The 21,898-nt window shown below is 42.3% G+C and overlaps 1 protein-coding gene across 15 annotated transcripts in view; it reads left to right on the forward strand.

Moving 5' to 3' along the window:
- KLHL29 (kelch like family member 29) overlaps positions 1-21,898 on the forward strand; it is a 389,115-nt gene that overhangs the window by 356,455 nt on the left and 10,762 nt on the right. For 14 of the 15 annotated variants that reach the window (XM_068678729.1, XM_068678733.1, XM_068678722.1 and 11 more), the window contains 3 exons: positions 2,469-2,649; positions 11,451-11,644; positions 19,563-19,707. In XM_068678729.1, the coding sequence (XP_068534830.1) occupies positions 2,469-2,649; positions 11,451-11,644; positions 19,563-19,707 (520 nt within the window). The remainder of the gene's footprint in view (positions 1-2,468; positions 2,650-11,450; positions 11,645-19,562; positions 19,708-21,898) is intronic. The other variant, XM_068678736.1, reaches the window with a different exon arrangement.

A 21,898-nucleotide genomic window follows, 5' to 3' on the forward strand; every position in this document is an offset into this window, starting at 1 on the left:
TGAAGAAAAGAGGTCTGACAACCATCAAGCATGCAAAGAGGTTTCAGTGCCATAGTAACACAATTTAAAATATTGGCTGTAGTTGAGTCTAAATGGTGGGTTATGGAATTTGAGACAGACAGGCTGAACTACTGAATATGTGACCTACACTTACAGTATTTGCTTACAGGAGCATTCACTTTGTGTACTTGTTTTCGAAACCTCTCTTTTGACAGTAGTCACTAGCCCTATAATCTTCTTAGTTTCAATGAAACTGAGACCACGCTCCCTAAAAGGCTTTAACTCCCAAAGTAGCTGTCTGCTCTGCGCCTGCAGCATCGCAGAGTCTGGTTATTCACAGTCTTGTGGTACCTCTGCTTGGCTGGAAGGCAAAAAGGAATTCCCACCAGGCAATGGCTTGAACTGATGGCACCAGAGTGGAGGTTTTTTGATGAAGAGAGGAGCCTGGGCAGGGAGGTGCGGATGTGTGCGAACTGAGGATGGAGCTGGGAGCACAGATGCACCAGACAGTACCAGTAAGGGGTTACAGCTGTTGTCTTTTCCTGTATGGAGTTCCCTTGCTGCATTTTCCACAGAAAATCACTGCCTGTGGTGTTAAATTCCATTAATACTGCATAGAGGCCCCAAGGATTGATTGGAAATTATTTCTTGACGCTTTTCACCCATGCTCTTTTTGGAGCTGGAGCAAAAGCATTCAATGGAGCTCTTAGTGAGAGGCTGACTTGTAGTTATTCTTAGCTGAGGCACTTCACAATATGTAGAGATATTTTAGACTGTGCCTTACCTGCTGGCAAAAGCCACTGAATCCTAAATTCAAAACTTCTTTCAGCTCTTTTCCTTGAATCTGGATGAATGAGCTGATGGTATTCGATGGATAAAATAGGAAAGCTGGAAGTCCTGCATGGCTGGAAACTTAGCAGACTGCCAGTGGTATTTTGTTTTGCTAAACCATTAAGAAACAGGAAAAAGGGAAGGGGAACCAACAAAAGTGGGAATGAACTCCCCACAAGCTCGAAGTACTGGACTCCACACTGCATAGCATAGTTTTGGAGAGCGAAAAAGGAAGGAGAAAGCCTGGGTTTGTCATTAAACCACAGAACTGAGAGTCTCATTTCTTTTCCTGGCTCCATCACAGACTCCTAGTGTGGTCTCAGATAAATCATTTAACCTCTTTGTGCTTCAAAGTGGGGATAGCGAGGCATCCACTAAGTAGCTACACTGGACGTTTCAGTCAGAAGTTTAAAACTGACCAAAATAAACATTTCAGAGAACCAATATAAATATTCAGAAAGCCGACCATATGCTGGGCTGCATCCAAAGCAGTGTGGCCAACAGATCAAGGGAGGTGATTCTCCCCCTCTGCTCCACTCTCATGAGACCCCACGGGGAGTGCTGCGGTCAGCCCTGGAGTCTGCAACATAAAAAGGACATGGACCTGTTGGAGTGAGTCCAGAGGAGGGCCACGAGGATGATCAGAGGGCTACAGCACCCCTCCTATGAAGACAGGCTGAGGGAGTTGAGGAGAAGGCTTCAGGGAGACCTTACAACAGCCTTCTAGTACCTAAACGGGGCCTACAGGAGAGCTGGGGAGGGACTCTTTGTCAGGGGGTGCAGCGATAAGACAAGGAGGAATGGCTTTAAACTAAAAAAGGGTAGGTTTAGATTAGATACAAGGAGGAAATTCTTTACTATGAGGGTGGTGAGGCACTGAAACAGATTTAACAGAGAAGCTGTGGATACCCCATCCCTGGAGGTGTTCAAGGCCAGATTGGACGAGGCCCTGGGCAACCTGATCCAGTGGGGGTGTCCCTGCCTATGGCAAGGGGGTAGAACAGACGATCTTTAAGGCCCCTTCCAACTCAAACCATTCTATGATTCTGTGATTGCACTTGAGCATCTGAAATTGTTTTACAAGAGCAGTACATCTGGTTCTTCCTTTCATCAGCAAATGAAAATAAATAAGGAATTTGTCCCTGAAAATTAGGCAGCAAGCCTACAACGCAAGCACTGGCTTTGTTTTGCCCATGTTTGTGCTGCTTCAATCCATCACTGTGTTAAGCATTTAGATTTCAGACTGGACTGTGTCTCGCAAGCCAAGATAGGCTCTGCCTCATGACACCTTCTTGCAAGTGTTGCAGCAATTTAATAGACTGGAAGTTATTTATGAACATTGGAAAGGGTCTATCCCCTTACGTACTTGTCCCTCATAGTCTGACATCTTGATTTCTTCATGTCATCTAATAAAAAAAAAAAAAAAACAGCCTTTGGGACTCATGAATAAATGACACAGATATGCATCATCGGAACAGATGCTCAGTATTGAGGGTGATTTATTTTAATTAGTCAAATGTCATTTGAAGAGTTTTTACTTTGTAACTGGCTTTGATTGCTGTGCGCAGAGCTGCTGCCGTTCCAGGAGCTCACATATTTCTCCCCTTTTCTTTCCCTCGGCCGCATGCTGGTGCCAGGCGGCATGGAGTCGGGTGTCACGCTTGCCGATGTCTGGTGTTACATGTCCTTGCTCGATAACTGGAACCTCGTGTCCCGAATGACAGTCCCCAGGTGTCGACATAACAGTCTGGTGTACGATGGGAAAATATATACCATTGGAGGGGTCGGAGTGGCAGGCAACGTTGACCATGTGGAAAGGTAAAAACATAAAAAAAAATGTGGCTTGCTGGTGCTTTGACTCCATGCTATGTTAAAGGATGCTTCTCCTTTTAAAAGACACGTCAAATGTGCTGTACATGTTAAAATAAGCTTTTGTAACAGTTAAGAAAGGAGGAAAATATGCAGGATTAGATTTTTTTTAAAGCTTCAGTGGAAACCATTGTTTCAAAACCAAAGATGAAAGCTGCCAGTTTGTTTGTTGGTTTGTGCAGGGGAGGGAAGGGAGGAATTAAGCTTCTTTGGACATTTAACACAAATTACACAATGAACTAATAAATGTCCTTTGAATTTAGTACTGATGGAAGTCTTTACAAACCACACAAAAAATATATATATATATATATGTATATATTATTTTTTTTAAACTGAAAAAGCAACAGCAAAGTCGGTTTCTCACGTGCACCCATCTGCTAAAGCAACCCAGCCCTGGCCTGGCTGGAAGGAAGGTCGTTCCTTTGGTGCTCTTGGCCTGGAGCTGGGACCTACCAAGTTCAGAATAAAACAACCAGTAAATGGAAACAGTTTTGAATTCCTGTCTGAGAGGGACTAAATAGAAATGGAAGAGAATGGAAACTTTCCTTTTCAAGAGAATCCAGATAGAAAAATTTTCCTGTTCTCACATGAAAGTTAAAAAAAGGAAGGAACAGAAACAAAAAGATTTAACAAAGTAAAACTCCAAAACTGGCTAATTTCATGTCAACAATAACAGTCAATAAAACATTGTATTTTCTGTGCATATCAATATTTTCATGAACAACTAGAAATTGATGAATACTGAAATGCAGTATAAGAATATTCCGTTCCAAAAAGATCAGTACATCCTTAGCCTTACCCAAACACTTAAAAATGCATTCTGACAATAGATTGATGAGACGTTTCTGTGAAATACTTTCCCTTAGTGAATCTGGCAGCCAAAAATACAAGTTTTCTTTCTCTTTTTGTCAGTTTTAAGTGCTGAATTTGACTACTTCGGCAATATTTTGAAGCAGGCAGTTCCCCGTAAAAGTTGCCTTAGCAGACAATCCAAAAAGGGATATGTCGTTAAGCAAGATATGCAAAAAAATAAAATATAAAATGTATTTTTCAAAACAGTAGGATTAGAAGTGTTTTCTACCTATTATTTCTGGATTTGGGGCTTGCAACATTTATGTTCCATTAATGCAGGAGATAGTGTGGTTTTTTTTCATTTAAGTAGGTATCACAAATACTGAATACCAAAATCTATATTGAAAAAAGCTTCTTCATGTTTCAAAGTCAAGCACTCAGGAAATTAGGAAATTTAAATTAGGAAAACAAAAGTTTCCTTCTGTATCTCTATTTTTTGGTACAATCATGTGATCACTTTTTTTTTTTTTTCCTGAAGGTTTTCTGCCTACTTCAGTGCATGGGACAGATCAGTTCAGGGAATTAGTAAAGGCAGTAGCAGGGGGGAAACATCAGTAAGACGTCACATTAGGTCTTTAAAGCGTAGAGGATGATGCGGGTGGACACAGAGCAGATGGCACCTGTTTTATGCATGGCCAGGAAGATCTGTCTGGTGCTGAGCGATCACTATTCACATATGGCCCTCGTTTTCTGTTCCTCTGTCTTCACAAATCTGGCATTATTTTGCCTTGGAGACAAAATTTTGCTATTTGACATAATATCCACTGGAAAGAAAATGTGTTGTGGGACAGGGTCTGTAGGTAGCCTTCCCTCCCAGCCCAGGCACGGTCTGAACTGACTTTGGTGATACTCTCAGCAAGTCGGGGAAATGCAGGCAGCAAAGAATGAATAATAAATAATAGCGAATGCTACACATGAGCATTGCTTCGCTCCTTACTCTGAGCTTAAGGTGGGCACTGCCCCTGGGACTTGCTTTGAAGAAAATCTCACTGTTTTATGCAGGTCTTTTTTTTTTTTTTTTCTGATTTCTGAATGCATTTGTACTAAAATTTAAGTCGGGACATTTTTAGCTAAGAGCAGTGTTTTTGTGAATGTGGGAAGGTGCGAGCGCAGGAAAGAGATGCAGTCTTCCGCTCCATCTCTCAATCAAGAGGAACATCTAACTAATGCTACCACAGAGAGGTGTCTTGATAAATGTCCTTGATTAAAGTATCTGCTTTAATTTTTCCCAGTCTCATTTCTTTCTCTGCTCTGATTTTCATGGCCTCCCTTTAGCAAAGCATCCAAAACGTTGGCCAGCTGAATCAAACAACATTAACCCCTCTTGTTCCGTGTCATTGCCATCCCCATACTCTTACTACAAATGACATTGCAGTCTGCAAAGTCACACTTGGTGAGCCCAGCATGGCTCAGTGAGAGCAGCCTTGCTAGCTTCAGTTGTAGCAAGCCCACCAAGAGACTTTTACATAGGAAAGTAGTAGATTTCCTCCCTATCATTTCAGTGCATGCTGTCTCTACCACAATAAGGATGCCTTGTCATGGGGATTTGTTAAACCCGTGGTTATAATTAATCTGCTATTGTCTGTAAAGTGACTTGCAAGACACAGCCAGGGAAAAAGTGCAACATGGCCTCTTTTGGGTTATGCCAAGAGCTTTTTGGATGTTTCCTTTTTTGTTCTTTGTATTAAAATGGCAGCGGGGAATTATGGAAGCAAAACATCCCATTGCTGAATCTGTGTGTTTTGGAAAGGACGTTTCAGGGGTCTGCTGTTAGAAACACAGGTGACCTTCATAGCTGTACTGAGCAAGCTCACACCTTTTCAGACAAAAGCATTTCCCATTTGGACCAGGCAGCTAATTTCTTTGAGTGCTGAGTAATTTGAATAGTGGGAATCACTGTTCCTACTTCTGCAATGAGCCACCTGAATTTGGGTTGCAACCATTAGCATACATAATAACGTCATTGTCATTGCTCAGTTGTCTGCTGTCATATACACACCTCTTGCCTTTGTCTTCTCTTTCTTCTTCCCATCTCTACAAAAAGATGGCTTTTTCCCACTATATGTCTGTGGGGGTTGCACATTTCTCTGCAAATTTTGTGCTAGGGTTTTGGATGGGACACTGAGATGCCATCTCTCTGGAGGGGCAACCTCTCTGTCATTCCAGCAGGTCTTACAAGAGCACTGTATTAAAATAATAAGGTGCCACTGTCACGTGCTTCAACTTAAGTGATGCCCAAAATTGCATTTACCCCTGAGGTGGACATTTTGCCCCTCAGTGTTGAATTTCAGGACTATGCCCTCTTGAGTTTTTGGTTGTTTTTCATCCCAAAGGAGGCATCTGAGGTTACATTGATGTTGCTCACCCAGATAGAGCTATGGGGACTTATCCAGGCCATGATACAGTCCTGGACTGTGCCACCAGTGTGAAGAGCAACACACTGGACACCCTCCCCTCTCTGGGCCATCCATCCACCACCTTCCCTCCTCCGCATACATCTTGTCTTTACCAACATTTTGCTTTCTGCTTACTCCATTAACCCAAGTGTGACCATGCCCAGCTTTGACCAGATTTCAATGCATTTTCACTGGCCTTGTGGAGGGCACATCTCTTGTCCACAGGGACCTACCCTGACTTCACCAGTTAGCAGCCCCAGAGCATGGAGTCTGATGGGTGTCTTGCCACAGCTGGTCTCCAAAAATGGCAAAGATAATATTTTCCACCAGTTTTCTTCTTGGTCTCCACCTGTGTTTTTCTGGGTATTTTTGAAACATTTCATCCTAAATGGTTAAAGTTTTACAAAGATGTTTTTGTTTTATTTTTTTAAAACAGTTGTCAGACCATATTAGCTATACATGCTATTACCTGGTTGCACCTAATATATCTACTGCACCATTAGAAAGCATTAAAGCAAGTAGGGACCATCAGACTCCTAATGATTTATGGCATCAGCTCCTGAGCGCTTCTGTCTGTGCTTTCAGTTGTGTCACTGATGCTGAAGGGTGCAGCCTCAACAAGAAATTCTGGTGCCACTTAAATCAGTGGGTGTTTTCCCATCAACTTCAATAGGGCTGAGATTTTTTTACCCTTTATCTGCCATTTGTCTGCAAAGAGACAGTGAAGTTCTATTTTGACGGATAATATTACAGGACTACCACAAACAGACAGGTGGGAGTCATTTATTACTCATCTTAAAACAATATGCATGTGCCAGACTGGCTGAGTTATAAGTCTGTTCTTGTGAATATACATGGGTATACATTTAGGGAGAGTTATGTTTTTGGAATGGCTGTTTAGGAAAATAACAGCATGACTGCAGTTCTCAATCAAGCCCCTCTGGCAAGTTTCTGTGTGACAGGGAGCGAGTCATTAGGTATTAGGCGAGAGAGTATTACACTTTCTGTCTTCTTCTGAGATATGAGTTGAGTTGGGAGGCGGAGAAATGAAGTGGATCCACGAACTAGGTTTTTAGATAATGGATGGGCCTTGTAATATATGCAATTTGAGAGCCGAGAAGACTGCATATGCTGACAAGACAATATATGTGACTAAAAGTGTGGAAATGTGGGTGCTTTGTGGTTATTATCTGTTTGAAGGACAGAAGAAGATGAATCCCCTTGACCTGACAGCACTTTTACAATAGGGTTGTCTAAAACTGGGAGATTACTTCAGCTGGCAGTGTGTACTTGGAAGAGAGTCTAAAAAATTCAATGTAAAAATAAGCCTTAGAAGCTTTATAAACTGCTTCAGAACCTACTGTTTTATTGATGTGTTAAGAAAATTAAATATATAGCCTTGTCCAAGAATAGTTTCTTAAGCTCCTCAGAACAGTCAGAAGAAAATAAAAAAGGCAAAAAATAGTAATCCATTAATATGATTTTAAACAACACGTGAATCATCTGAAGAGCAGATCAATATGACACTGTACAGCTTTATTTTAAATAGCAGCTTTCCTACAAACAGAATTAAATAATGTATAAGAAACCGGAGAGTGCATGTCTGTAAGCTACTGACCGTGTTGCAAGGATTTTATAATGTGAATAAATATGCCATATTTATATGGCTGTTCAATCTAGAAGGAGAGAAATGAAGGGGTGGGGTGGGGGAGCTATTTTCAGGTACTGGAGGGATCAAAAGTCAGCAAGGCAGAGAAGCAAATGGCACAACTTGAAGTGACGGGGTTTTCTGCTGTTAATATCGGGGTTGTAGGGGAAAAGCAAGAAAGGAGGTGCTAAACTAAACAAGTGAAGCACAAGGAGGATCAGGCCCAGAGCTGAAATCCTGTCAGTGGAGAGTTCTGAAAAGTAGCAAGGTTATTTCTGAGAGTGTTTTCTTCACGCCTGGGCTGTATTTTCTGCTGGGTTCAGATCATTTGCCATATCAGGGGTGTATAAATAAAACATAAACCAGAGCATAGTGCCTGCACAAGGGTCAGGTGAGACAACACAGCTCAGTGCAGGAGATGTGACAGGCAGGGACACACACGTCCTGCGCGTGTCGAAAGCCTGGTGTCCAGAGCATGGCAGGGCCATGGACTGCAGGATGCTGGGCTGCACATGGGGCAGAGGAAGGCATGCAAGGGCATCTGTGTAACACCAAGTGGACTGCCAAACCAGGAGTCTGTCACGTGAAAGGAGATGTCCTTGAAGTTTCACGTTCTGCATACTGGATGGGCCTACTAGGCCTACAGCCAAGGAGAGGCATGGGCACGCTGGGGCTGGAGGGAGCAGTGGAGAAGAAGGAAGAAAAACCTCTGCATGGCTCAAAGCCAGCTCCCATTAAGTCTCCATCTATGGCTTCAAGCAGGGGAATCAAATGCAAAACTTGACTAATAGAAAGCGATCAAAGTGATTATTTTTTAAATCAGTTCCCTCCCTGCTGGCCCCTGAGTAGAGATGGTGTTAAAGGCAGCTGAAAAGCCTCAGTAGCACCAGAGGTGAGGGAGAGATGGCATCACTGGAGATGATGTGGCAAAAGGAGAGGCCAGAGGGCAGAGAGGTAAAGCAGGTGTTGTTATTTCCTATTCTTTAAAAAGGTTACAAAGATTCAACTTTATTAATTTTTAAACCAATTTAGTTAATCTGGTGCAAATCCGTCTGTGAACACATTAAGAGCTGACTTGAGCTAGACCAGAATGATGGAAACCTGCTTTGTAGGGGAAACTTAAGGAGCTTAGACTACTTAGTTTATCCTATAGAAGGTGAGGAGGTGACTTTATTATTTTCTGCAAGTCCATATGTGAAAGAGAGAGTTTTGACAGTAGACATTTTTATAATCTTACAGAAAAAAAGACTTACTGTCAGATGGGTGGGAGCTGAAGCAAAACAGAGACTAGAAATCAGGCCTACCATTTCACAAGGAGGTAATGAACCAGAGGAATAAATTCCCTGTGGATGGAGGAACTTGAAGGCATCTCCTTCTCTTTTTCAACCACAGGAGTAAGCAATCCTCTTAAGTAAGTGAAAGAGGCAGCCTGTATAAAACCTAGTTGGGTAGTGGTGTTGGGTGGACAAGGACTGGCTGCCACCTGCTTTATGGTTCACTGGCTTTTGAAACCGAAGGACACTCAAGATGAGCATTTTTAAGCTGTCCCACTTGCACCTGTGTCCTGTAAATTTGCATCCTTTGGCTTTCAGCAGATGAAGTGAAACTGGTCATTTTTGGTTCTCTGGTTGCAGATGAAGGAGAGCAGAAGACAAAAAGATCAGTTCTTGTCATTGTAAAGTATAAATGGAGAGTAGTGGGGAGGTCTCTAGGGTCCCAGTGAAATTCATTCAGAAAAAGAACTTTTGTTTCTGCAATTTGAATCTTTCACCGGTATTCCTATAAATGTGATCCTCAACCGCCCCCAACTCCCAGCAAATTTGAAGGATATAACCCTTCCTTTGAAAACGTATTAGGAGGATCAGAAAGTCATTAGCAGTAATGTGTCTGTCTTGGAAGCAGCAGTCTTCCAGGTATTTCTGCCAGAGCCAGGGAAGGCAGCGTGGCTGCCCACCACCTTCCCCTCTCAGACCCTGCCCGGCAGACTGTCCACAAACATTTCTGAAGTTTGGACTGACAGCGGTGCTAAGTATTGGGTGACAGTTACAACTTACATCCCAGAAGCTGGGGAGCTAGAAAGAAAAACAGTTCTTTTCGGCTGTTTTTTTTTTTTTTTTTTTCCTCAATTTCTTACCAATTAAGCAATTCGTTAACCATTTTTATTATACACATCAAAAATTGAATTACCAAACCCAAAACTACTGAAGTAAGCAAGTTAGCAAAGTGTAACCCAAAAGCAGCAAAGCAGCAGGTTTGCCTATCTGCTAGGATGCCAGTGAGTGCTGCCTCGAGGGCTGTGGGCAAACGCAGGAGATGCAGCATGTGGTGCCTTACCTGGAAGAGGTTTGTGTAGCCAAACATGCAACTCCAGTCTCGGTTTTGGTGGGTTTGGTAGCAGACTTTAAGAATCAGCACAATATAGGTGTGTCGTCCTGAATGTTCCCAGCACCATGCTGTTTAATCTCATTACATTTCTCCCCTTTGATCACTTTGTTGTAGATGAATTTAATTTCTCAGTTACTAATTTCGAGCATTGTAAAACGCAGTTCTCCATGCTCATTAGAAGGGACTTTACTCACTTCTTATTTTTCAGTTGAAGTTTGCCTCCTTTTCCTCATTTATGAGTGTGTTAATTACTTCTGGTTATATTACTTGGAAACTCATTAATGCACTTTCATTAAGCACATTAGTTTGTGCTATTTCCACCATTTGTTTCTTTTGTCCCTTATATTTTCCCCAAGTTTAGGCAGTGAGTATATGAGGGACATGTTACAAAGGGAGAATTCCCCTGTCGCTAAATCATTTTCTACAGATGGATTTGTGGCCGTGGATTCATTTAATGTTTGCATATTGCATATTACTAATATTAAGAACAAAAGCCCCGAATGGGTGAAGAGGACTTCTGTTCCTGCAGTACACAGTTCTGAGTAATTGCTTCACAGGAAAGTCCTCGTTGACTGAATGTGCCATTACATGGAAATATTGAAGCCTAAAAATCACATTATTTTCCGCTGTCTCCAAGACTCATTTTAGAGCAGCTATTTGGATCCCTGCCACATTATCTTTAAAAAAATTGACGTCTGTACTTGTGACATTGTCTAAAATGAATCTTCATCCATGGATTATTAACTGCACATCCCTTATGGTCAATGGCTTAATTAAATCGGATACTGATGACCTTAAAACTAATTTAGCACTTTCATGCATACTCTTTTCTGTTTGGTTCTTGTCAAATATGGATGCAATAGTGAAATCTTATTCTGGCATTAACATTTGCAGCATCCTGCAATGAAGCACATGGTTTGCACAATAGAAAATAAATGGAAGCAACTCTCTCTGGCACAAAATGTGCATCACTGGTCAGTTAACTAGAGTAAAAAGAGCTATCGTGTTGCATTATAGTGCAGGTGAGATGTGTTCCACAAGCTGAACAACTGAAGTATATTAACAGCTGCCTGCCTGCGGTTGCTATTGGATATCACTGCACTGATTTGCAAGAATAATCTCATTGTATAGTCGTTAATAGAAATTAATTAGTGGAAGACATCTCAACAAAGATGTCCTGAGTTTCTTTAGCTTGGACTATAATCAGATTTGAGAGGCATATACAGAAAATAGGACTAGCTTTCTCTGGGCTTTTATCAATGTTTTAAAAGCTCAGAAAAGGCGTTAATTACACTATTTACCAAGTGGTTGAATTTGTATGATGTTAGAAAATACATTTCCACCTCTGCTTTTCTTCAGCTTGTCAAGCTGCCTTTCTCTTATATCCCAGCCTGCTTTCTCTGCCTGTCTATCCTCTTCAACTGGCATTGCATCATCTCAGCTCACTCCAATTGCTCTCATCGCAGGTATGATACAATCACCAACCAGTGGGAGACCATCGCTCCTCTGCCCAAGGCCGTGCATTCGGCTGCTGCTACTGTTTGTGGTGGGAAGATCTACGTCTTCGGTGGGGTGAACGAAGCCGGACGAGCTGCCGGGGTCTTGCAGTCCTACATCCCCCAGACTAATTCGTGGAGTTTTATAGAGTCTCCAATGATTGGTAAGGGGTTCGTGTTGTCAGAGCAAACTCATATTATGACAGAAATCTCTGTGCTGAAGGTATTTTAATGTCTTTGTGCAAAGCAAATTAGTTTTCTTTTTTTTTGGGGGGGAGATATGTTTATAGCAGATTGGCAGGAATGCATGTATTTTATACCAGAGAGGCAATTATCTGGTTCTTTACTGAAGGCAATTGTCACTCATTAATACAACTAGTTATCAGCTAGAAGTGATGAGTTCAAAGTAGAGGAGAAAGGAAAGCAGTTATTAGGTATGGACAACTAGCAATTTTAGATCCAGAAAATCGTGAAGTGCAGTGAAACTTCATTCTAATATCATGTGTTGCTCCATGCTTAAAACAGCACTGCTCACTCAATGGATTATTACTCGTGTTTCTGTTAAAATGGCTCCTCTCTGGTAGGAAGAGGTGGCCATTCTTAACTGGGATTTATCAGTGGTGTTGAAAGGCATACACGCTTCAGATTCTGAGATGACCAAGACATGTAAATTATTAAAACTGTGTTTATTAGTATATGATGCCCTTGAGCTCTCTGAACTTTTTACAAGATAGAGCAAGAAACTCAATTTTATAGAAAAAGAGCAAGGTGAGAGTCCAGATTTCCCAGGGTAGAAGAGAACTTCAGAAGTACAGATTTCCAAAGTTATGGTAGTGCTCAGAGGATTGCAGTTGATTTGCTTTCTGTGCCAACTTGAACCCTGAACGTCGAGGCTGCTTTTGGAAATGTGATTTAGCATTCAGCCACACAAGGATGTTCATGCAGGTGACAGCTGACCCGGACCACGTGTCCAAAGAAACAGCTCTCATGCAGTCATCACAGAGAAGCTGTTTTAGGATGCCTTGCTTTTGTGTCCTAAACCTCTTTGTTGTGTTGAAACTGTGGGATGAGATGCTTCGAGTAAAAAATCATGATCTCAGTGTTCAGCCTGGTAGATGAAGTATGAACAGCAAGCAATAAATTACACAAGTATGGTTATAAGGTATCCAGATGTGGCCTAGGCCACATTCAGGAAGCTTAAGTAAGCTGCTCTTTTTTTATGGTAGCTCTTTACAGTTATTATGACTATCTTCTTGGAGTTCCCTAGTAAAACAGATCACAAGAAAATGGTCCAGCCATGGCTGTAGCCTGCCCCGTGAAGACAGCACTGCTGCTTTCCAACTCTCTTGCTGCTGTTTGTGTCCAGCCTAACTTAACATGACATGCATATGATGCAGCATGAAGTGCCCAGCGGGAGGGCGTTAACCAGCAAAAGTCATGTTTATGTAATACAGCAGTGCAAACAAACCTATTTCCTGCATTTTTCCATCACATGGCTGCAGCTGCCACTGTTCATTTAATCCACTGACTGACGGTGCGAGGTTTTCCTACACTCAGGGTGTATTGCAAAAATGAATGCATTATGCAAAAAGGTACTCCTTTTCCTTACCAGAATAGCACAAGTGCCACAGGAGCTAAGAAATCATTCCCTGGGCTCATTAGACTGTCTAGCAAGCGTCAACACTACGCGTGCTTTGGAAAAATCATCCAAACCATCCAGAGGTGGGTTTGTCACCCATTGTTCTAATGCCTGTGTACTACCATTTCCTAACAAAAACACACAAAAGACACCAATGAAGTTAAAAGACAGTGTTTATGTTTTCTTGGTGTAAACAAAGTTAATTAGTTAAGTTGAAGGCATAAAATATATGATGAAATGCAGAGGTGCTGTGTGCCTTTGTTCAGAAATATATAATGCCAATTTATTTGCAAATGAAGTCAAAGAACACAAAGTCTGAAAAATTGCACCCCAGTGGAGAATGTCTGGGAAAAAGAACTGATGTGATGCTTGGTCTTCTCTAAAAAGGCTGTAGGAATATTGGAAATATATTTTTATTTCTCCAGCTCTACAAGAACCGTAGTATCACCTGTACTTGTATCCCCAAACAGTCTCCCCAAAGAGCTGAGTGATACTCCATGTGCAGTGCAGTCAACCTTTACTTGAAACAAAGAGGGGGTAGGAGTCTTGGACTACTTTTTACTAAATGCAGATGAGATGAAATGAGTTGAACTCTAATACGATCGTTTCTGGGGTAACTTTGACAGCCTCAAAGCCTTTTTGTGTATATTTGTGGATTCTTGAGGTGTCTCTCGAGAGTAAGTAACCTGAGACATCTGACAGTGAGTTGTGTTGTTCAAGATGACTCCAGAGATCAGTGAAGCCTGTTCAACTTCAAATGGAATAACAGATTATTTAAAAACACCTCAAGTATGTTCAAATATGCAACAGTAGATGCCAGTATCAAAAGAAGTCTCTGGAGATCTTTAGACCAGTGGTACCTGTTTCAAGTCACTGGTATTTTACAGCCATCAGCAAGCTGAATGCAGCATGGCACACGTTTGAACCCGACACATCCAGCTCTTCCAAAGCATCGTGTGCAAGCCTAACTCACAGCAGCACTGGTGTCAACCATGGAGAGGGAAAGGGGCATTTTTAGGATAATCTTAATGGAGGTGAAGGAGGCTGGATATTCTTGTCTGTGTAGAGGAGGTATGAAGTGGGGACTGATAGCATATCCACATAGATCAGCCCCTGATCTCTTCTGCCTGCCTTTCTCCTCCAACTAACAGCGAGTTCACCCCCAGTTTTCATTTATTCCTTAGACTTCACTTGGCATGAGGTGCTGGGACACCTGTGGGCAGTAGGTATACATGTAAAACTAGGCTCACCGACACGTTGCACAAGTGCTGTGGTAGCCTGGGGGTAGAAAAAGGGTTTGATTACACACCTCTCTATTTGGAGAGGATACTCGTTCTCAGTTCCCCATCCTTCGCCCTGCTTCTGTCCTTCCCATCTGTGGAGCCAGCAGATGTTCCTGCAGCAGCACAGCTTGATATTACTTGCATAGCAGAGCCTCCCAAGGCTTTTGCACTGCATGTTTTTGGTAAGCCACCTTGCACATCCTCTTGTGCTTGGAGCTTTAAGAAGTTTGCTGGTGTTGGGCCAAAGTCCTACAAAGTAAATGAGGCCAGGCTACATCCTTGTAGTCCTTGTCCTTCCATTTCTTACCAGGTCATCCTATATAGCTCTGCTAAAAATACATTTCATGCCCAGCTTCCTAAGTTTTGTCCTATTTAACAAGATGGCCACAGACATGCTGAAGTCAGTGATTGTAAGTAAGCCTAATTATCTTGTCACTGCATTTTAGTTCACGTTGTGCCTTCATGTCAGGGCACTAAAATACACCTTTTTTGATATGCTTAACAGTCAGCATCTCTGCTGATGGGACTACAAGTTTTGATTGGTGTTTCAGGATTGTAAGTGTTTATTCTTCACCGCTACTAACTTTTAAAATCTACTGAGAATTATTGGAACACAGAGGTCAAAGATCTACGAGCATTTCTGGTTTCTAATCCAAGAAGTGGTTTCTAATCCAAGTTCCTCCCCATACCATTTACTACTGGAGTAATATGTCAGACTGAAGTGAGACATAGACTTAAGAATGCAAGAAATACCTGGAAAATGGTGTTAGCAGCATCTGGGCATTTCTACTTCACCATCCTCTGTCTTAGTTTGGTTAAAATGCACAACCAGTCCCATGAATTTGGGCTTCACAAGACAAATCAGATGTGTCTTTGTCCTGTCCCTCTTCCCAAGGCCTAAAGTTTGGTATTAGTGCTGTGAATTGGGCTGGCTCTCACCTAGAAGTCTCAAAGCAATGAGTCTTGTGTAGTTATGAGAAATCAGCTAGCATCTCTGTCTTCATGTGGGGTGATGTAGCTTGGCTTCCTCTTCTCATCTGCTGCATGTTCCCCACCCATCAGGCCCATTCCTGGAGCACACCTGGCCATCATCATTCCTCATCCCGCTGTCTCCTTCTTCTGTCTCCTCATTCCCCGGGGAGCATTGGCTTCCCCTCACGGTGACAGCACCGTGGCAGAAGGGCTGACATCCGAGACCTCGCCGCTAATTGCAATATCTGCACTTCAGCCTCCCGAGCTCTGTTACGGAGCAGACTGCAGCCTCCCAACTGCTGAGGGATGCTATCTCATCCATTACTATGCCATTCCCGAGCTTGTCTGCATAGTATTCAGGGAGGGGAAGAGATGCTTGCTATTAAAAGCAGATTTGGATCCTATTAACTCGTCTTCTTTCTCCAATATGCTTCATCATGTGCCTCATTCTCATCATTCTCCACACCCCAGCTGCCCACGCCTGCAGGGAGATCCTTTGGTAGGGGCTGTGTTAGGTCTGATGGCTTGCTAGCATTTCTTCCTCCTGACAGAAGTGTTGGGTTTGGTTTTAATAACCTGTTTCCATATGGAGTGCTGCTGCCATTCATTTTCGTGCCACTTCAGGCTCTGACTGAGTGCTTCACTGGAAGGCAGCATAAGGTCTGTAAGTAATCATGGAATGGAAAGCAGATCTATGATACTTGACCATGTAATGTACCAGGAGATATGAGAGCCATAAAACACATCACAGACAGCATGTTGTTGTTAAAAAGAGAGGAGCATATCAGTAGGTTAAATTATCAACCCCATGTGAAGTACGGCTCTGGCTCAAGGATTGTGTTTGAGTGCATACCCCTTCCTGCAGCAACTCATCGCTATTAGAATAGAAATATATGTATGTTTTCCTACTGCAATAGCAAAGGAGAGCAATGCTATGATGTTAGACATGTGTAGAGATACCCCTTGTCTATTATTTCCTTTACATTTACTCTGCCTTTTAATCTCAAGTGAACTTGCTGTCGTGTACAAATCTCATTTAAGATTTTCCAGCCCGAAATATATTGCCATGTCCAACAGCCCCAACAACTGAATGTTGGAGAGGAAAGAAGGCTGCTACTCCATAGCCTCAGTTTCCATGTTCTCTCTCCCCTTTCTTCCTTCCCTCAGGCAGGTATTTGAAATAACCAGAGTTCTGGCTGTGTCCCATGATAACCCTCTTACCCACAGGAGCTTCTGCTCACACCCAGGAGCGTTGACCAAAAAGCCCAACCAGCACATGCTTTTGCAAAATCAGGGTCCCCCACCACCTTGCACTATCATCATGTTACGGACCAGCAGTGACCAACTCTGGGGGCTCCTGGGTCTTTGCATGAGGTTACCAAGTCCTGGAAAGGGTAAAGGAAGGACACAGGTAGCACCTGGGATGAAGCAAGGTTGCAGATTGAAGGAGGTCATCCACACTTAGATGCCAGCTTGAGTTTTCCAAGCTCCTTGTGTCTGTGAAAAATTTCTGCCTCCATGGTAACAAAACAAGAAGTAAAATACACGGCCTTCTCTCTGCCGGAATCTGGAGGGGTGTCCCTCGTGTCCTTCTGCCATATCTTCATCAGGATCTGTTCCTCCCGTATCTGTGGCTCTATGACTGTGTCCTTTTACAATGAAAAAAAAGAGAAAGGCTTAAACCAACCCTGGTGACTTTACTTTTTTTTACAGGACTATTTGCTGTGAAATTCTCCCTTCCTGAAAGAAGCAGCAGAGATTTCCTTGTTTCTCAGTCTCAGGCTTACTTTATGCCAATTTATGAATTTGTAGCTAGAGTCAAAAGCACTAAAAAGACAACAGATAGGTGATGTATTGCAAAATTGATGAGAATCGAGCATGATTGCCTAGAAAGAAAGAAAGAAAGAAAGAAAGAAAGAAAGAAAGAAAGAAAGAAAGAAAGAAAGAAAGAAAGAAAGAAAAAAGAAGGAATATCACACTGTCTGCTTATTTAAAAAGAAAAAAAAAGTCACTATAAAAATAACCAAGGGGGTTCCCTCTTTTCCTTTGACAAAAAGGAATGTGAAGTCAGTGATTCAGTCTCCTGAGAAGCCGCTCTTTCTGCCTTGAGGGAGCCCCAAATAATTTCCCTGTGAGATCTGGGAGTTGAGTGCTGAGCTCTTTTTTTTTTTTTTTTTTTTTTTTTTTTTTTAATGCGCGAGTTTTATTCTTCTGCAAAGTAGTGCTAGTTGAAGGGAAAAAAAATACAGGAAAATGTGATAATTAAATATGGAAAAATTCTGATGAGTGTCTTAACTGGAAAAAATGTCACATATGCAAGCCTGATTTGGAAAGGGATGTGAGACGAGTTGTTAGGACAGATAAGTCTTTCTGATGAATTATAGTGGCTTAGTGGCACCGAGAAGAAACTGAATACTCCTTGTTCTATTTTCTGGATGAATTAGTTTCTTCCCATCTGTTCCCAAGGATCAGTGACATTTTCCTAATACATCTGTGTTTTTTGACATATGCCGGTAGATGCTGAGAGTAATAGGAGTCCACGTTAAACCCGTAACATGTTTTGTCTGTGTTCACGTCGGGTGCTGCAGCCCCATATTTCCCCCAAACTGCGCCAGACCACACCACAGCCACGCTGGAACAGAGGCAGACACCACAAAACCATTATTTCCCTTTTAGTTTAACAACTTCAAACCCTAGTTAAGGAAATTACCACTCTTCTGGACACATTCAGCAACTTTTGCTTAACTCCTGTCAAATTAAATCTCTCATTACATTTTTTAATGGAGTAAGATGGTATTAAAAGAACCAGGGTTACAGTGCCAGCCAGGCAAGAGGTAAGAGAGTGCCAAAAGTAAAGTCACTGGGGTTGGTTTAAGCTCATCTCTTTCTTTTTTTTTGTAAAAGGATGTGGTTGTAGAGTCACAGATATGGTAGGAACCTATAGAGCCCTTGGACTCCATATGGAGGCCATTATGGGCAACACAAAAGGTGGTGGCTTTCCTCTCCAGCGTGCTGCACTGGATGCTTCACACATGGCCAGCAGCACTTTGTCCAGGCTAATTCTCCTCTGGAGACACAAGAGGATCACCCTTTCCTGAGCTACATAAATACAGACTTGGGAGAAGCTTTAACATACAGCTACTCATAGAGAATTTTTATAGGAAGTGCAAAATGTGTCCACTAACGCCAGGATAGCCACCCAGGAAATGGCACTTATTTCTCAGAGAACTAATTGTGAGGCATATTTTAACTCAAGTAATGTATTTTCCCGTCTTTTGTTCCCAGACACTACTGATTGGTTTCGCTGAAATGTTGATTAAAAAAACTGTTTCGCATTAAGACAGACACCATCGTGAGAAATTTCAGCCCAACTGGCTCATATTTAATAATGTGCATATGGCGTGATAGCGGCATACGGGACAAGTCAACTAATTAAATCAGAATTATTTTATTCAATAAATTATGGTTAGTATTTCTAATAATGTTGCAGCTAACTGAGAAGTTTTAAAGCATCCTTGGAAACTTTGATTGAACGTGACTTAGGCGAAGGCACTCACTTAATTTCAAACCCCGGTGTCACACGGTTCATTGCAATACACAGGACTGCTCGGAGGTACTTCACACATCTGAAAATAAAAATACAGGTGAATGTGCGAGACAGATGAAGGAGAAAAAAAAAAAAGTCAGGTCTCAGAAAATCTTCTGGATTGTGTGGGTGACCTTCCCACAAGCAAAAGTAGAATACAAAAGAGAATCAACTATTGAATATTATTAAGTGGGACTCTGCACTGTGGGTTTCTTCTGTACTTAGCCGCTGCGCAGAGTTGGGAAGCATCTGAGTTAAAATTTGCAGCAATTCAAAAGTCTGAAACAACTTGACATCTTAATTTCATATGTAAGAGTGGTGCTTTCACAGTGACTCCATTAGGCTCTGCAAGAGGATAATTGTACTTTACCAGTTTAGAGGGAGGTGTGTACTGGGGGATGAAGGACTGATGAACTTTAAAAGTGCCTTTGAGAACCGTAAGAGAGAAGAACAAAACCAGGAAAGATTTCCTCATTTTTCTTTCCCTAGCCTTGGAGGTATGAAGAAACGTGACTTATCTATAAATAAGGGGAATGTATAAATAAAAAACAGTCTCCAAACCTGAGCCTAAAACTGATCTCAGTGTTGCTTTCCATTGACAGATAACAAATATGCTCCTGCAGTCACTCTCAATGGGTTCATCTTTATTCTTGGAGGAGCTTATGCACGGGCAACCACCATCTATGACCCAGAGAAAGGCAATATTAAAGCAGGTCCCAACATGAACCACTCCAGGCAGTTCTGCAGGTGAGAAAAAACATTCCAATTGAATTACCTTAACATTTTCTGCTAATAAATAAACTAATGCTGCCTAATAGTGAAGGGGCAGGGGAAGGGAGGTGTGTACTGTCTGGGGTTTTAAAGTACGTGTTTAAAGTCCTTTAAACTACGTGTTTAGGGACGCAACATTTTCCAAAGTGTACTTCTAGCACCTTGCTGTGGTTCATGCGTCTCCTGATATTCAGGCACTGTGTGTTGAGGGCAGGGCCATGCACGGGGCTCCTCCAGCTGAGCACAGTCACCCTGTTTTCCTCACTTTGCCCCGTGTAACCAGAGGATGAGAAATAAAGGCTGTAAGAGAGACTGCCATCATGTGGGACTGGATTTTGTTATCTAGCCAAAAGAGCCTTGAAAGGGAAAAAAAAAAATAGCACCACACACTGCTATTAATTATTATTTATTGCGTGTCTTCGATTGCTTTTTGGGCTCGCTTCCCTGATCCCAGTCACAGGTTTAACAAACTTCCCAAACTGGCAGACAAAAATAAAACTTGGCAGCCCTCACAGGTACTGGCAGGACTTAAAGGCCTTCTAAAAAGTATTGCATTACTGGTACGGAGAGCAGAAAGGCTGGCTGGTTTCAGGCATCACCTAGCGCCAGCCCTTTGCGGAGCACCTACCTGTGTTTGGGGCTGGCTGAGCTACCTGTGCCGTGCCAAAAAGCCATCGCTGGCTGGGGGCCCTGCACAGGGACAAGAGGACCCATCTCCCCTTCAAAGCTGGGCTTGGTGAAGGCTTGGTGTTTATTTCCACAGCAGCAGTGTCTCGAGGCTCTGAGCAAAGCCAGGGCTGGAGGGGTTGTGCCTTGTGGGCAGGGATAGAGAAGTGGGGTGGCCGCAGGGCCACCAACAGCCCCATGTCTCCAGTCACTGTTGGCCCGCTCCTTAGACCAGGGACACCTCTCACACCTGTCCTACAGCAGAAAAGTGCCTCCGTGTTTCAGCTTGTGGTTAATTTTTGCTTTGGTGGAGGAAAAAAAAATATATTTTCAAGAAAGCACATTCCATTTATCTCTTTTTGCTCTTTGTTTTTCCTTTTATTAATTTAAGGAGCGCCCTCTCTTGGCTGCTGAAGCCAATTCTTGTTGTTTCAAACAGGGGACGTTAGCAGAGCATCACACACAACCACGTCCCAAGGTTTCTGACACTAAGGGATGCTTTGTTCTGCACCCCACAAACAGCAAACCTTCTGGTTGATGAAGGAAGGTTAAAAAAAGGCAGTGTCCTACTTCCTAGCTATTGCTTCAGCACCGTGATGGTGATCCCAATAAATTGGCTTGGCTTAAGCAGAATATGACACCCGTCAATAAAAAGTAACTTCAAACTTTTAAATGATTTTTTTTGCCAAAGCCTAAAGCAATCGTCAGCACAGGGGGCTGGAATCCTACAGTTACAGCGGGATAGTCACCAGAAATAGGAATAGTAAAATACATCCTATTTGATGCCAAAAATAAAGGCACTATTTCAAAAATTTCTAAATGTGCTGGGACATGTTCAAGGAAAAATATTTTGGCCAAAAAGAGATGTGAAAGCCACGACAGAGACTAAATAAAGCAATAAGCATGGAAATAGGAAAAAATGGAAGCTCAACAGAAACAAATACCAGGTATAGGTTAAAAATTGGCTGCTGCTAAAAGCAGATGAGGGAACCATTGAGGTACCGATGGCCAGTAGGAGCAAAAAGAAAAGCACTTTTAACCTGTTAGGATCAAATCTATAATTTTAATCCATTATAAAATCATCGCTAGATGTGGCTGATGGAGTACTGAAGTGTAACAGAATGATCTGATGGGTATTTCTCATCTGCTTTTGGAAAGAAGCAAGAACGTTTGGTTCCATCTTATACTGTGAGTGGACCAACAGCAGGTATGGCTTGCAGCAAGGAGAGATGTGAAAAAGGCCAGAAATGACGTTCTCAAATCAGCTAAACTGGCCATCCTACTCACAGGCATCTTTGGGACTTGGCTGAGAAGCTGTTGGAACCACTAATGTTGATTTTTAATAACTCTTACAGTTCGGGGGCTTCCAGATGGATGAGGGCACTGCCAAAGTGTTTCCTGTATTTTGAAAAGGTGAAAGGCAGAATCTTAGTGCAGCAATTAATTCTGCAAAGTATCATCATCAGGCTAAGTAGTCTCATTTAGCCTGGTGGTGGTCCTT

This window comes from Anas acuta, chromosome 3 (assembly GCF_963932015.1).
Source record: "Anas acuta chromosome 3, bAnaAcu1.1, whole genome shotgun sequence".
NCBI classification, from domain to species: Eukaryota; Metazoa; Chordata; class Aves; order Anseriformes; family Anatidae; genus Anas; species Anas acuta.